A 15,415-nucleotide genomic window follows, 5' to 3' on the forward strand; every position below is an offset into this window, starting at 1 on the left:
CGTATGTGGCTAGATACCCCTGAAAATGGCCAAACGTGCTTCATGCATTCGTGCGATGTACGCAGTTCTTAAGACAAAAGACGCAGCTACATCGTATTGGGGAGGAGAAGGGAGGGGGAGTTCGTGAAATGAATAGAATCTAAGGCCACTGCCTCATAAACATTGCGCCTGTCCGTACGAAGAGTAACCGTGCCATCATGATTAGAGTCCTCGCAGAGGCATCATCTCTACCAATTGACACCTGGAAACGATCCACCCACGTCGCTCGAAGGCAGCAGACCTTCATACTCCTCGCCGATCAAATCAATCACAGGCATTTGGAACCCAGAGTTCTCAACGTCGCGAAACCAGTCGTAATCCATCCCGTCCTCAATACTTCCGGTCCAGCCGACGAACCATCCGAGGTTCAGCTCCTCACCTAACTTGAATTCTCGCGGTTCTAGTGACGGCCCTTTGACCTTTTCTTCGACGAGCCGCGTGGGCCTCGCGGGCTCGTTCAAAATTTGGCGTGTACGTTTCTGGTCATTCTCCTCGGACAGTACCCCCGCAGATTTTGTTGTTCGTGCTTTGTGGCCAGATCTGAGGGGCTCAGAGAACCCTGAATCTGGATCCGAACTCTCAGGAGACACGTCCTGTTCGCCCTCAGGGATCTCAACCGCCACCTTGCTTGAATCATCCTTGGCCGTCGTTTGACCCTGTCGCAGGGCTTCCATGACGGCGTCTGTGACATTTCTTCGTTTCGTCCTGCTAAGATGAGTTCCTATGGCCTTCTCAATGCCATCACATATCTGTTCCCGAAAATCGTCGGTGAAGATCTTTTCAATATCCCGGGGAGCCAGGGCCGAATCACCCAGACCGGCGTCGAAATACGGGTTGTAGACTATTCTGCATCAGTTTCTCGGCTCGGAATTCGCACATGCATGTATTGTGACATGCCACTTACACGGATCTGGAACTTCTCTGCAATCGGGGAAGAGAATCTGGAAAATATCCTGCCATTTTTCTTCCTCCGACTTGGATCTCGTCCGCTTTTTGCTTTGCAACTTTTCCTTTTGGGATGCATCAAAGCCCTCAATCACGACGCCCTCCGCAAGCTCGCAGGCATCTTTTGATCTGCGATGCTTCTTGACGTCTTCTTCCGTGGAGAAAATCTTCCGGCATCGATCGCAGTTCGGCTTTTGTCCATGAACTCGATACAGATGCTCCCTGGGGACGTCAGAGCTGGCTTGTCGGACTCGAGCAGCAACTACTTACTTCACCCTGTGTGTAGAAGGAAAAGAAGGCCCGCGGCAACTCGGACGCTGTCCATAGGTCTTGGGATCGAACTTCAGATAGGGGCAAGCGAACTTGCACGTGGAGATTGACTGCCGAACCTTCCTAGGGGCAACCTCGGGAGTGCCGCTGGGGACTTGGAGAGGTTTTGGCAGCTTGGAAAGGTCGTCAACTCCACGCGATTCCTCGTCTCCGTTGTCCTCAAGGTCGGCGTCGCAAAGGACTGGTGGACGCTTCTTCACATCAAATGTAGCGTTGGGGACTTCGCCGTCCGACGGAGGAGACTTGGCCAACTCGATACCTGAAGGTTCACACTCGGGCTTGAACTTGGGAAGAGGGGGTGGGCTATGTCTTGGGGGTGCCCTCGGTTTGACTTTGACCTCCAGCTCCTCGTTGTTTTCAACTTTGTTGATTGCCGTTAGCCCTTGACGCTTTTGGTTGAGAGGAGACAGGGCCCAAGTACCTGGGACAATGCAGTCTGTAGTCAACACAGAATGGCGCATGGCCAATGACTGCTTTTCATCAGGTTCTGCAACGTTGCGAACAGCTTGTCCATGCCCCAATCCCTCATGCCGGAGGAGATCCTCGCCATGATCGTTGCTGAAGCTGGTCTTGGAGGGGCATTTGCCGACGTCGGGATGACCTCCACCGCCGCCTCTGAGCCCGTATCCGTAATAGTCGACATACTCCTCATGGATTCTCAGCCCGGCGAACATCTGCGCCAGAGGATCCATGCTTTCGACGCGGTCAAGAAACCCGACCTTGTTGCAGCTTCCACAGTCGTGCTTCTTCCAATCTCTGCGCTGAAGGTAATCCCCGAACTCCTCTGGGAGGCCGATGACGTCGACGATGCTGGGCATTTCGGGTTCGAACAGATGGTCCTCCGGGTCAAGAAGTTGCAACATGGCGTCCATAATTTCCCCTCGGAGACAGCAACTCTATGGGCTTTAATTGGAGACGTGTGCTGAAAAGAGGATTGATTTCACGCGGTCGGTGCAACCCAGCGATTCTTCTTCACGCGGCGCCTGCCACTTTTATGATGCGGAATCGCGCATTGTCGCAATTTCCTGCTGACGCGAAAGCAACCCTATTCGCGGTTTGGACTGCGGCGCCTGTTCACTGATGCTGTAAATCGGTCCAATGGTGACCACCCGGTCAATGGGTCGCAAGTTGCCTCATGAGATCATGCGGCATCATCCAGCGGGCGATTGGCTACCTGGCTCTGCACATGCCGCGCTCTCAGGCAGTCAGTCTGTCTACCGCCTCACTCATAGCCCCCTTGCAGGTCAGTCAGCCAATCCGTGACCCAATCTCTCCCCATTTCCCGGTGTAGGAAGTTGATAGATAACGGATAGAATCTAGAGATTTTCACAACATACCCAGGTGTTTGGGGGTAAAGGGGTGGTAGATGAGGCACCGCTCGCTGAAAGTTTTCAAGCTCACTTTCGTCTTTAGCGTCGGAAGCAACTTATATTCAGGATACTGCCCAGCAAAGTGACACTACCAAGCTGGTAAACCTCTTTCATGAATCTAGTGGGCATGCGATCGCGCAGATCTGGTCGGAGAGTGCATTGTAGGCATGATGGTGATGGAGATAACAGTCCAGAGAAAATACTTTGCTCGGGAATGAATGGTCTTTCCTGATCAGGCCCCTGAACGTTCAGTGTGGAAGGCAAGGAATGGCCGCGAGTGGTGTCCTCTGTAGGCAAGCAGGGCGATATCTCGTGGAAAGGAATGCGTCCTGCTCACAGGCAAATCAGGGCGGCCGCTCTTCAGCGCGGCTTGGACGCACCCGGACAAGCTGAGCCCCAGCCTAATCATCGCCCAGCCAGCACATTCCAGCAGATGGACCAGCAGATACCGTACTCAGCAATGAATTATCTCCTACACTTGTCAGAGTCTTTTCTATAAATACAAGGCTCCGTCTCTCGGCCCAATTCTTCTCGTTGACTCCTGTGCCAAAGCTCAACATCTTTTAGCAAACTTCCTCCAATCAAATGGTCCCCTCCGAAGAAGCCCTTCAGACTCTGCCAATGTGAGGATACCGGCCGAGTACGATGTCTTCACAGACAGAAGCTTCCATCCGCGAGAAATCAGACACGAGACGTCGCCCCGAAAATCCTTCAGTCGAAGTCGAGAAAAGCAAAACGAAATGCCGCCAAAACGAAACACAGTATGCCATGCGATGCTGACCATTCATGCCATGCCCGACCGCCAATCGCCGTGTCGCCCGCCAAACCAACCATCTCTCAAAACCGTTTCTTTTGTCGCAAAGCTCGCCACAGTCGTGATGCCAAACAGGAAAAAAATTAATCGTCAAGTCGCGCTTGAGGAAGGCCAACAAGGTCTAGAACGAGGGCGGGCCAAAGTGTGCCCGTTGCATGCAGTCTAACCTCCATCGTGCTGAAAACAAGAATGCAGATTGCGGAATTCTCGTGCGAAACGTCTTTCGTTATCGATGCCGTGTTGCACAAGTGCCTGCGATAGAAGTGTCTGTGCTCGTCGAATGCGTTGATGTGCCTCCAAGGATGTGTAGGAGCTGCCGTTGTGTTTCTGTAGTTGCCTGCCTTATCGGTGGCAAAAGCCTTGCATGTTCCGTTACAAGGCTATGCAAGAAGACCAAGCTCTCATTGTTACGGGAAACCAGCTTGTCAAGTGCTGTTTATCCTTGGACTAGTCGACGTTGTCGAAGAGATCGCGATACTCGTCGGCGACATCAACGTCGTTCCCTCATCATCGTGAGCATTTGACTAATGCCGCCCAACCTGGCTGTTGCTCGCACGGCTGCGCTCGTCTTCCTCCTCCATCACATCACTGAGACGGGTCGGATGATGATGTCTAGGGACGGTCTCCCAGCCAGGCGCAGCGTAGCCCGAGCCAGAGTAATCCTCGGCAAGCTGTTGTTGACCGCCAGCGGAGGTGGTCGGGGGTTGTGAGTAGCCGGCGCTAGGAGGGTTGGTCGCAGGAGTCTCATACTCTTCTAGACCTTCGTCAGAAACTGGGGAAGGCGGAACAGCATAGGGAATCTTATTCCCCTGGGAATCGCGAATGAATTGGCCCTGCGCGTCAATAACGTACTCACCTTCACTGTAACCGCCTTCAGAGCCAGCGCCGGTGTAGCTGACACCCTCCTGGCCTGCATCGCCGGGTTGGTAGAAGTTGCCGCCGGGACTTGACGTAACGGGCGGGTTGGCCGGAGCCTGTGAGTAGTCGCCGGTGTAGCCACTCTGCTGGCCGGTGTAGTCCGACTGGTATCCGCGCTGATCGCGAGAGCTGCCATGGCGGCTCGGAACACCCTGCGTCATAGGCACGACCTGAACACCGCCGACAATGGTGGGCTGGCCGCTCTGAAGAGACTGAGTTCTCTCGCGCTCCTCGTGCTCACGGCGTCCGAGCTCTTCCCAGGCGCGACGGGCCTCCTCCTTGGAGATCTGAAGCTCCTTCTTCATCTCTTTGACGCGTTCATCGTTCGCCGAGGTAAGTCTCTCCTTCTGGATGGCGGCCTGGACAGCGTTTTCTCTAGCACGTCTCTCCTCTTCAAGGGCACGCTCCAGCATGGCATTTACTTCTTGGGATCGCTCCAGCTCAGCTCTGGTCTCGAAAAACCAGCGCTGGAATTTGCGCTCAGAGCTGGCGCGCAGACGCTGCAGCTCAACGACGGCGTGGAACAGGTTGGCACCGGCAGCAGTAAGGTCGGTCACCTGACGAGAGAGGGCCTGATTGACGGGATCGCGGTCAATATCCTGGTTGTTCTGCTCCAGACGTCTAATCCAGAAGCTGGTGAGACCCTCCCAGTGGGCTGACAAGGTCTCCCAGCGCTCGAATGCGTGGGGAAAGGAATTTCTAGGTCTCGATCCAGTGACGCTCGACTCCTGGCCGCCCTGGGTGCCGACGTTGGTAGGCTGCTGAGTGGAGCCGCCCTGTTGGGTGGTGCTGTACTGTTGCTGGCCAGCCTGTGAAATCGACGATGTGCGGGTAGGTCGAGTCTGGGGCTGTGACGTGGCCGGCTGGCGGGAGCTTCCTCCGGCAACGGGTCGGGGTTGTGGGGCATCGTTAGCTACGGGTCGGCGTTGAGAGGTGAGGTCTTGTTGGGGCACGTTGGCGGCGCCACCAGTTGATCCTCCTCCGGCAGCGCCAGTAGCGGCGGCGGCGGCGGCGGCAGCTCGGCGCTCCGCATTCCGTCTCTGAGTCTCCTCCAATAAACGAGCTTCTTGCTCAGCTCGCTGTCTCTCCAATTGCATCTGCTCCTGCTCGGCTTTCTGCCGGGCGGCCTCTCTGGCAGCTCGCTCCTGCATGATCATTCTAGGACCACGAATTCCAGAAGGCGAGCTGGTAGGGTTGGGCGCGCCGGTCGGGCGGCGAGTCGAACTGGACGCATTGCCATTGGAAGCGGCGGCGCCGCCTCCGATAAGGTCGGCCATTGATGCGCTTTCCTCGATCTCGTCGGGCGTGAACGGGTGGGGCTGTCGGAGCGCTTCTTCAAGTGCGAAGAGGATGGCGCTGCGGGTGTTTCTGGAGACGCGGTGAGGTCGGTGAGACTCGCGTCTTTTGTTGGGAGAGGAGGATGATCGGTCTCGGTATGACGGGGCTTCGTCCGAGGATTCTTCAAGGAAATCCTCGCTCAGATCCTGTGAAAGGACTCTTCGCGTGCGCGAAAATCGTCTGTCTTCGTGGGCGACGAGTCGGGGGTCGTCGTAGTCAACGGTAGCCGCGGGCGCAAGGGCTGGCGCAGGCGCGGGTGCAGTCGCAAGCTGTGCTCTGGGACTGAAACCTACCGAAGCAGCCTCGATGTGGACTTGGCGCGTTGACTGCGGAGTGGGACTCGGGGTCGCCTCGAATCGCGGCGTACGACGAAGGGTTCGATGGGATGAAGCTGTGGACGGTCTCTCAAGTAGATCCGGAGTGATGTTTCGCGCCTGCCTCCGCTGCTGGCGCTGGGAGGAAGAGGTCGTGAGTTCGTGAATTTCGTGACGGTCGTTAGAAGGCGTAAGGGGGGTTGGGTTCGTCAACTTTGCGACTTGGCGCAGGTCACTGCTCTGACCTGACGGGGTGGACAAGGTGAAAATCTCACCACCCGAGTGGTGATTGAGAGTCGTGGACGATTCCGGCAGCGTAGGTGATGATGATGAAGACCCGCGAGGATGCTGATCTTGGTGTTAGCAAGTACCGAAGGATAGCACACGAAGGTGGTGTGGGCTCCTCGGGGGTAACATGGGAAAAAAATAGGTGAGGTTGGAGGGAACAGGCAGGGAACAACTCACCTGGTAGGGTGGTATTCTGCTGATGGAGTACAGATAGACCACACCCAAAAAAGTGAATTAATAAAAGCGGTCTGCGCGCGCAGGCAAGATGCTGCTTTGCAGAGGAGAATCGAAAACCGGAGAGGGTATGGATCCTTAGGTCAATCGCAAGGGAGAGAGGGTGGTGACTTCGGAAGGCCAGCCAGGAGAGAGTGAGTGTCGAAGCTGGAGAAAATGGGAGAGGCTGGAGTAAGATGGAAAAAAAAGAAGGTGGCTAGGCGAAAGGGCGGCTTTGGGGGCGGCCAGTGGAAATGCGCGGAAGAAATGGTCGAAGCGCACTCTTTTGGGGGATAAGGCGGAAAAAAGATTAGATTGATGATGTCGTTGTCGTGATAAATAGGTGGCTTTAATTGGTGACTGTTGGAACCTGGATTGAAGCGGGTTTTGTTGCTGCGACGATTGGGCTTCTTGTTGTCGTGATGCAGACTTTTTGGTGGTTTGGGTGGGAAAGGTGGTGAAAGATGGGATGTGAGAGGGAGAACTCAAGTGCAGGTCTTGTGCTGCTACTTAGGTCTGCGTGGGAAGGAAGAAAAAGAAAACAACAAAAGTGCTTCTTTTTTGTTTTGTTGCTGTCTTGCTGTAAGAAGAATAAAAAGTCTCAAGCAGGCAGGTGTTAAAGGGCAAGAGGTGGTCTCCCAAGTCGCGCCTTCCTTCAATTCAGCCAACTCCAAAAAATGAAGTCGCTGGAGGGCATCGAGAACCCCGAGGAAGGTACGGCCGGGAAGGAGGGGCGGGAGACCAGGCTTTCTTTCCTGCTTGGACTGAGCGACTCGAGGTTGGGCTGGGTTGGATTTTTGGCAGCTGCACGCCCACTTGACTTGCACTTGACTCTTGCTTGCAGCCAAGGAGCCTCGGGATGCGCCCTCCAACTTCCACCTAACCTCTCGATTGACCAAGGTGACGGAGAGACCTGATTGTCTCGGGTTGTTCGAGGTGCTCGTCCTCCTCCACACCACCACAACCACAGTGTCAGTGCCGCACAGAAGACAACGGCTAGCCGAGCTGGACGTGGACGGGTTGGTGGCCGCTGCTTGCTTGCTACCTTGGACCGACACGGACCTATGACAGCTCACCAAGCAACACCTCCTCCGTCCAACACCCTCAGTCAGGATGCGGTAGTCGAGGTCATTGACGGCTACGTCGATCGAGTCGAAATGTCGTCGAGGTCGCTGTGGTCGCGTCGAGATCGGATTCAGGGAATGGTCGACTCAGATGCAAATCTTTTGCGAGACAAGAGCCGGCAGGGCAGAAACGGACGGGGACATGGACGTCGACACGGACAAGGACGGGGATGGGCACACGCGCGGGTTGGGACAGGCGACGGGTTTTAATTGTTTCGGCAAGGCACCGGTCGCCGTACCCAACCCATTCATCATCTCGCGTCGAGTATAATTACGATGGCGGATCATCTCACCAGCGTTCGTTTACGGAGTACACCTACTCTTACTCGACCTCGCGGATAAGGCAAGATATCCGGAGGTAAAGTTCGGCGGTCGCCAGCTTAGACACGGTAGGTCAATGGCTAGACGACTCGTCCCAAGCCCGTCAAATCACGGCCTGCAGCAAATTTGCAGCTTCGTGCAGCTCGCAGCGCAGACAAGGTACAACACGTACATTGCTCTACCTTACCTTAAGCTGCGCACTGGTGGATCTACAAGCTGTTCGCCGAGCGCTGACTTGGAAGACAGCTGCAGCATTCAGGATTGAGGGGCTTAACGGCGCCGTTTTAAGTCTCGTGGAGCATGGCTGTCCCCGAATGCTATTGCCATTACGCGCATGGGATTCGCGGATGGCCATCATACTACCGTCTTAGCCATATCTGCTATCGCGGCCACGCGTGAGCCGTCCAGGAACATCCCGAAAGCTTTACAAGAGACTCGGCGCGACATGAGCTGACAGTCGCCCGTCGGGCATTGGGTGCCAATTGGGACGGACGAGCTGCCGACCTGAAAGCGCGACCGAGGAGGGAGGAAATTGGACGCTGCTCGCCTCACCTGTTCTGTGGTCCATTGACTGACAAGCCGTGACAGGGGCGTCGCCAGCGTCAGGGAACCTGCCTGCGGTTTTGGACACTGGAGCCAGTGGGAAAATTGGGGAGGCTGGGGATGCTGGCCGTGGGCGCCGCGACGACGTGACATGGGTCTGGAGGTGGGAAAGGCCAGACCGGCTCAAGTGGGAGAGAGGAAACACAGGAAACAAGCCTGGGCTGCAGTCATTTTCACTTTCTCACCATTCGTTTGACCTGCTCCGACCGAAGTTGCCTTGGGCCGACCGCAAACGCGAACCTAGCTGCAGGTATTCCAGGAGACTCCTGATGTGACGGAGTGAGGGGCGGTGAGTGTGAGAGGCGAGAGATGAGAGATGAGAGTGAAGGTGAGATGCGTGTGAGTGAGATGTGTGTGTGTGTGTGTGAGTATGAGTTGTCACTGCGCCGTGACGAAGCCCAGTCCCTACCTTCAGAGCATCGCCAATCACCCGCAATCCGGCCCCCCTTCTTCAGCGATCCCGATGGACCGGTTTGCACCCAGGAAACCCCCGTCTGGAGCGCTAGCCAGGAAGTGCCCAATGGCTGATGCGATTCGGCATGTCATACTGTGATCTTGGAGTAAGCCCCCTATTAAAAACCAAGGTGAGGGAACTTGCCACAGATCCTGACCTGGCCAACAGCTGGAAATGCTATCATAGTTACCTTATGGATACTCTAAGTGGTCCTGCTATACGTAGTGCTTCATCACCAACATTCGTTTGAAAAAAGAGACGGTTGCTGCAAGACGGGTAGGCGTTTGTCAGTCTTCTCTCGGCATGTCAGAAGCCGCCTGCATGAAACAATGGGATTGACCTGGAAGGGCGACGGAAGATTCCAAAGAAAATCTCAAAGAGAATGTCCAGCTTTGAACGTCAAGGCGTGTCTGACGATGTAGTAAAAATCTTCAAAAAGTCGATGTGAGACGAACATCTGACCTCAAGATGTTTCCTTCCAAGCTCACCCAACCCTCAAGAGCACGGGCCATACCCAACGCGGCCAGAGCCGTTTTGGAGGGGCCTGAGCGTGTCACTATCGTGATGACTTGAAAGGTGTATGAGAATCTGTTAGTGCTGAATGTCCCAACTTGCTGTCGCAATCGTGGAACCTGCCAGCAAGGAAGGCGGAGGCCCGTGCTGGGAGGTGGAAATTCGGAGATCAAACTTGGAAAGAACGGGTCGCTCCCGAACGGTACCCCCTGTTCCTGGAGTTCCTTCCTCAAACCAATCACAGCACCCAATGGGCCACACTCTCGATTAAGCTTCACCGCGACCGCGTGTGCCTGAACCACAATCTTGACCTTTCCATCGCCGGGATATTCTATTGCCAACCTTCGACTGAACGCTCAACGAAACGATGAAGAAGAACGTTTTTTGGGGGCCGGTGGCTTGGGGGCCGAAGAAGACGACATGATCTTTACAGCAACATTGCGGCCGTTATCTCCACCCAACAGACTGTCTTCAAACGTCACGGCAATCAGCTCCTGTCAACAACATGAGCAAGCTCCACGTTCCGGAAGTTCTACTACGAACTCTCATCGGCCAATTCCATTTTTGGATGATATGTCTATCCTGAGGGTGCGAGATCGGCCGACCAGTCAAGGAGCCAGGCACTGACTGCATTCTTCCACTGGCGACTTCCCAATCAAACATTCAACACTGTCAGCCCGACGAAGCTGAAAGCTCGGAACCATCCAGAGATGTCCCAACATGATCTAGACGATCGGCGATCTTCTTCGACCTTGTTCCCACGAGGCATTCACCACGGCATGAGAGGGCAACGAGCCGAAAGCCATCAAACACGTCCCTAAACGATGGTTTGCGTGCCCAAGTCAGGAGCTTCTCGAATGCCATCTCTCCTTCTCCCGCACTCAACATGGTCCGGATCGAATCGGAGGTTGCTCCGGCCTCCCTTCGCCACCATTAAGCTGATTTTTTCCCGGGCCGCCAAGTTGCATTTCGACTCGTGCGAAACAAGCGGCGGTACGCACGCTTTTCAAGGGGTCAAGGGAGATATCAAGAGCTCAAAACTCAGGGGACCTACACAACCCTAAAAAGGGGTCCTGCTCCCTGGGAATCGTACAGAACACACGGCTGCAGTCAACCCTGATTCAGGGTCGCATAGTTCAGAAGACAATGAGGAGGAAAGACGGCAGTGTTACCTTCTTCTTCTTCAAGGGCTCCCTTACATACGAGCTTTCCACATTCTGGCAACCGCGCACAGCCATTTCAGAATGCAGAGAGGTTCCTGGCTTGTGAAAGCTGACAATGTCGACCCGGTATGCCAGGGACGATCATCCCCTGTCGATCGACAAGTTGCGCTGCCCCCACCGAATTGTCATGTCGAAGAAGTCAGGAAACCGCCGCCTTACATGGGAAAGCTCTGTCAAGGGATGGCATTTTTGATGCCCTGAACTGCCTGCCAACATTGGCTTCGGACGATCTCCCGCGCCTTCATGTCTGGAAACAAGGTCCGCGAAGACGTGCTTCTTCTCCGGAGAACTTCCGCCAGTCACCCTTTGACTGCCACTATTTTCGACTTTTACAAATACTCATTAATTACGAATGACATCAGTCCCCGTGAGGCATGCTAAGAAAGCGGTCTTCGTCGAGAAAACCTCGTACGACAAACGGCATGACGTACTTTGGCAAATTGCTGAGACTGGCGCTGCGATCAAGGCTTTTCCCCGCCTACAACATTCAATCTGTCTGCCAGCTCTTATCCGCCTCAGCCTGTTTGTCGGTTTTCGCGCGCCATCCGCAATCCCGTCGATGGAGCATACACCCATCAGCTAACTGTCTTCCGGTGGCTGCCGTTGCTCCGGCACGCCGCATGCCAGTGGACCACAGCAAACGGACGCATCAAAATACACGGCCCGCAGATAGGTTTGTCACCAAACAAACAGATCGAACGGAACGTGCCTTTCGTCATCCACGGTTGTGGCCACCAACAGGCTTGTCCAAGCCAAGCTGAGTCCAAAAAAAGCAGAGTCAATAATCAATGGCGATCTTGTCGTCCGGACCAAATCGAGATTCGCTTGAAGCTCAAGAGAAGTGTCTCCTCTAGGCTTGGCAATGGTTATCGCGGTACGATCATGGACTCTTATTCCGGTCTCTCAAATTTGAAGCTGAGATGGAAGAAGCATGATAACCACGCCACGCAATATCAGCTGTTTTATTGCCTTCTCGAAAAGTTGTGTGTTTTGAAGTATTCAGAGCAGAATGCTCGACCTTCGGCTTCGTTCAAGCTCTGTCAGCATTTTGTTTGCCTGCTTATTTTTGGCCGCAGAGATCGAGCTCTTGGCAATCTAGGCCGGCCTTCACCAATCTTCGCCATCAAACAAACACAGGTCGAGAAGGGGTCCGGCGCCGCAGTGGCGCCACCGGCTCGGAGGGCAAAGTGCCGTCGCCGTGGAAGTGAGACATCGAGAGGTCGACGCATTCCAACAGACGGCTTCCACATGAAGGATTTTCTTGACTTGTTTGCTTTTCCGCTGGTGCTCAAAGCAGCTTCAAGTCAAGCATCCAGCAGCTGCAGTCGACCGCGCCTCTCTATTCGTCCCTCGATTTTCCCGGTTCAGAAGCTGGACACAAAAGGAGCCAGAAGACGCAGCTGGGTGCGGCGATTGCCGCTTTGCAAACGCCAGCCGCCTCGTCCCTGCGCAGCCGTCAGAAGCATGTTGCCGACCTCATTGTCAAGCAAGCCACTGGAAGAGGCAATCGCGATGGCCTCGTTTTTCTGTATCGATCCTCCTCAGGCGACTTCCAGGTCATCATTTTCGACGGACCAACGAGAGTTGCCAGAAGCGCGTTCGTTCTCACGTTTTGGAAGCCCGAGCAATGCAGAGGCCCAAGTCATGCCTTTTTCAGACTGTCGTGCATTCCGACTCAACGGAAGTCGCCAGCAGGCAGCGTGCCATTGCTTCGAGGGCCGTCGAGGGCCCTCCCAGCTTCCGATGTCCACCGACTCCGCACAAGCACACCGGGTTGAGACTCCGGATTTCAAACGGACCTGATTGGTTCCGCCGCCATCCGTCACCGAGTATGTATATCGAACGAGGGATAGCTCCCAAGCGAGGAATGTCTGAGAATTGCAGGGCATGGTCTGGTTGTCATAATCAGCCATCAAGTGGATCAAAGCCCTCGACGAGACCCAGAGAACGGCTTTCAAGACAAGGTGCTGCATATTTGTTCACCTGTTGTTGTTAGCCTTTTGGTGGATGGCATATGATTCGTGTTGACGGAAGAGGATGCATTCATAAAGTTTGTTTGTGGCAGGGAGATGGATGGCCTCCGTCGGCCCACCTATGACTCCGTGCATATATCGGTGCTTCCCCTCACCACCCTTCTGTCCTCCGGCCAATATCTACATCGTGGCGTCCCTATCTGCAGAGTTGCAACTCGACACTGATCAACCCGTCGTTGCAGACGTTGACCGCAGTCATGTCCGTTGATCACGAGGACATGATTGGGTACGCACAAGAGCTCGACCTGACAAGAGCCTCCTATTCCTCATCTCGGCCTGCGAGCATGGAACGGCAGACCAAGCTCGCCCATCTGAAGCTCGTATCAAAGTACTACGGCTACGCAAATTTTTCGTATCCTCGACCTGACGGCACCTTGACTCGCAACCCATACAGACGAGCCGGACAAACATACTCATCAGAGGACCTTACCCAGGACTTCGACCATATACCCCGACCCCAGACTCCGACCCGTCGGGACCGGTCATCGATAGGCTCCCAAAACTCGGACGGATCGTCGGCACCCAGCCTCATTGACGACCGTACTGACTCGGAGGTATCACTTGACGACGACTACCAGTACCACGCCACAGCCTCCCAGCTTTGGGACACTTTCTGGCCTGCTGAGGAGGACCCAAGTCGGCAGACCCCAGAGAAGTCCAAGACCCAGTATCCCGCCTTGATTCCGTCACCACACATCCGACGGGCGAAAAAGACGGGCTGCATCGACTACGGCGATAACCCATTACCACCCCGACCCGTCGAGTACAATATCAAAGTCAACAACCCAACACCTCCACCCAAGAACGATCCTATGACTGTGTCCCAGCCACACGGAGGTATGCGAGACTCACACGTCCTTCTAGACCGTGAGATACCCTCGTCGCCTCCAGAGCCTCGCCGCACCATCCGCGCCGTACGCTCGTCGTATAGCCTCTTCCCACGAACCCAACCACAGGCACCTAACTACCCACCACCGCCACCTCCACGCGCGCCATTCCTTAAGCCAACACCAAGCCTCTCCAACCTTCGGAGAGGCACACGACCACCGCCAATCCACCTACACTCCCTCCCAGCAGAAGCCGCAGCACCAATGCAATCGCCAGCAACCGCCTCTCTCTGTTCTCCTCTCTACTCACCACTCTATTCCCCTGTCCCCTCTTACGAAAGACCTCACACCTCCCACGGGACCTACTACCCCTCCACGACAGACCTCACCCACCCCCGCTCCGCACCCTTACCCCCTCAAACCCCGGTCACAAACACCACTCCGGTGCCGAAGTCTTTCTTCGACTTCGACTCCGACTCCGACTCGGATGACCCGGAGCCGGAGCACACCATCTCCCGCCTCGTCAAGACGCTCCACAAGCGCACGGCCAGCGAGGTAAGGCGGAGCACCAAAGGCGCTGCTTTTGCCGACGCCCAGCTGCGCCGCGCGCGTGCGGACAGCCAGACTGACACCGTCCCGGACAGTCCCGTCTTTTTCGAGCGGCAGGAGAGGCAGGAGAGGCAGAAGAGGGGCGGCGCCGTGTTCGGACGCATGTTCCGGGGGAGGTCCTACAACAGCTAGAGACCTCACGCTTCTCATGTTTGCGTGTTTTACGACTGATATTTACACTCATGGGATATGTTCTACGAAGAAGGACGTGGAAACGAGGAGTTGCTACGTTTCGTTTTTTCTCCCACGTTCTCGCGAGCGCAGCGTTTTGTTAGAGTCTTCTTTGTCTTGTTGTTTGGTGTCTTTTGCCATCTTTTTCTTATGTTGCTTCATGCTTTACGCTTGCATGACGTTTTTATCTTTATCTGATATTACTATCTAACGACCTGGAAGAGGAGGAGATGAACACTGCTCTGGAAGAGGTGTAGTTGGAAAAGGGGGGCTGACAGTTGACTAAGCTACTTCACACGGGGGGGGCTTACATGACAGGGATGACGCAGATGGATTCCACGCCGGAGGAAGGTTTTGGAAGGGATGGATTAGGGGACCGGGCCTGGACTGCTCTACGATTCAGACGGCTACGACTGACGAAGAGAGACTTACACGCGAAAAGAGGTGGATGAAAAAGCAAAACAGCAAACGGCCTTTTTTCTTGGGAGAGTGATGAATTGAACTGCCTCATGTCGGAATGAAACGAAAAAGAAACACCTCACGATCATGCGAGAGGAATTTTAAGACGAGGAAACTGATCTTGAGAGTATGAAGTTTGGTTTCGTGCAACCACAAGGGGATCATGACGACGTATGGTTAGTTTACGATAGGAAAAAGTTCAATTGGGGAATAATCAAATTCAGTAACTAACTACTGTATCACAATCGAACGACGGAGGGAGAGACGGACTTCTCTTAGGCTGAGCATTTTTCTTAGGTTGAGCAGCATTTTTTGCTACAGCTGGAATTCGTAAAGGCGACGACGACGACGACGATCCTCTCCCCGGCCGGTCGATGTGCCCATTCCATCCCGTCGTCAGGGAGGTGAGATGAGCACCTTCTAACCATAGTACTACCCTTTTTTTTTTTTTTTTTCCAAATCCTTCCCGGAAAAAAAAAACAACCCACATCTGAATTCCATTGATTTGA

The 15,415-nt window shown here is 54.6% G+C and overlaps 3 protein-coding genes across 3 annotated transcripts; 1 reads left to right on the forward strand and 2 right to left on the reverse strand.

Moving 5' to 3' along the window:
* Positions 1-227: 227 nt before the first annotated feature.
* On the reverse strand, positions 228-2,186 carry CkaCkLH20_03164 (uncharacterized protein; the record flags this gene model as incomplete). The annotated part of the gene is made up of 4 exons (XM_038885883.1): positions 228-880; positions 944-1,206; positions 1,255-1,675; positions 1,736-2,186. The coding sequence occupies 4 exons, from the start codon at positions 2,184-2,186 to the stop codon at positions 228-230; spliced, it is 1,788 nt and encodes a 595-aa protein (XP_038749082.1).
* A 1,836-nt stretch (positions 2,187-4,022) lies between these two features.
* CkaCkLH20_03165 (uncharacterized protein) lies at positions 4,023-6,383 on the reverse strand (the record flags this gene model as incomplete). Its single annotated transcript, XM_038885884.1, has 1 exon — positions 4,023-6,383. One exon carries the CDS (start codon positions 6,381-6,383, stop codon positions 4,023-4,025), a length of 2,361 nt encoding a protein of 786 aa, XP_038749083.1.
* A 6,654-nt stretch (positions 6,384-13,037) lies between these two features.
* On the forward strand, positions 13,038-14,408 carry CkaCkLH20_03166 (uncharacterized protein; the record flags this gene model as incomplete). The annotated part of the gene is made up of 1 exon (XM_038885885.1): positions 13,038-14,408. One exon carries the CDS (start codon positions 13,038-13,040, stop codon positions 14,406-14,408), a length of 1,371 nt encoding a protein of 456 aa, XP_038749084.1.
* Between the last annotated feature and the right edge of the window lie 1,007 nt (positions 14,409-15,415).

Source organism: Colletotrichum karsti, assembly GCF_011947395.1.
Source record: "Colletotrichum karsti strain CkLH20 chromosome Unknown Scaffold7, whole genome shotgun sequence".
In the NCBI taxonomy this organism is placed as follows: Eukaryota; Fungi; Ascomycota; class Sordariomycetes; order Glomerellales; family Glomerellaceae; genus Colletotrichum; species Colletotrichum karsti.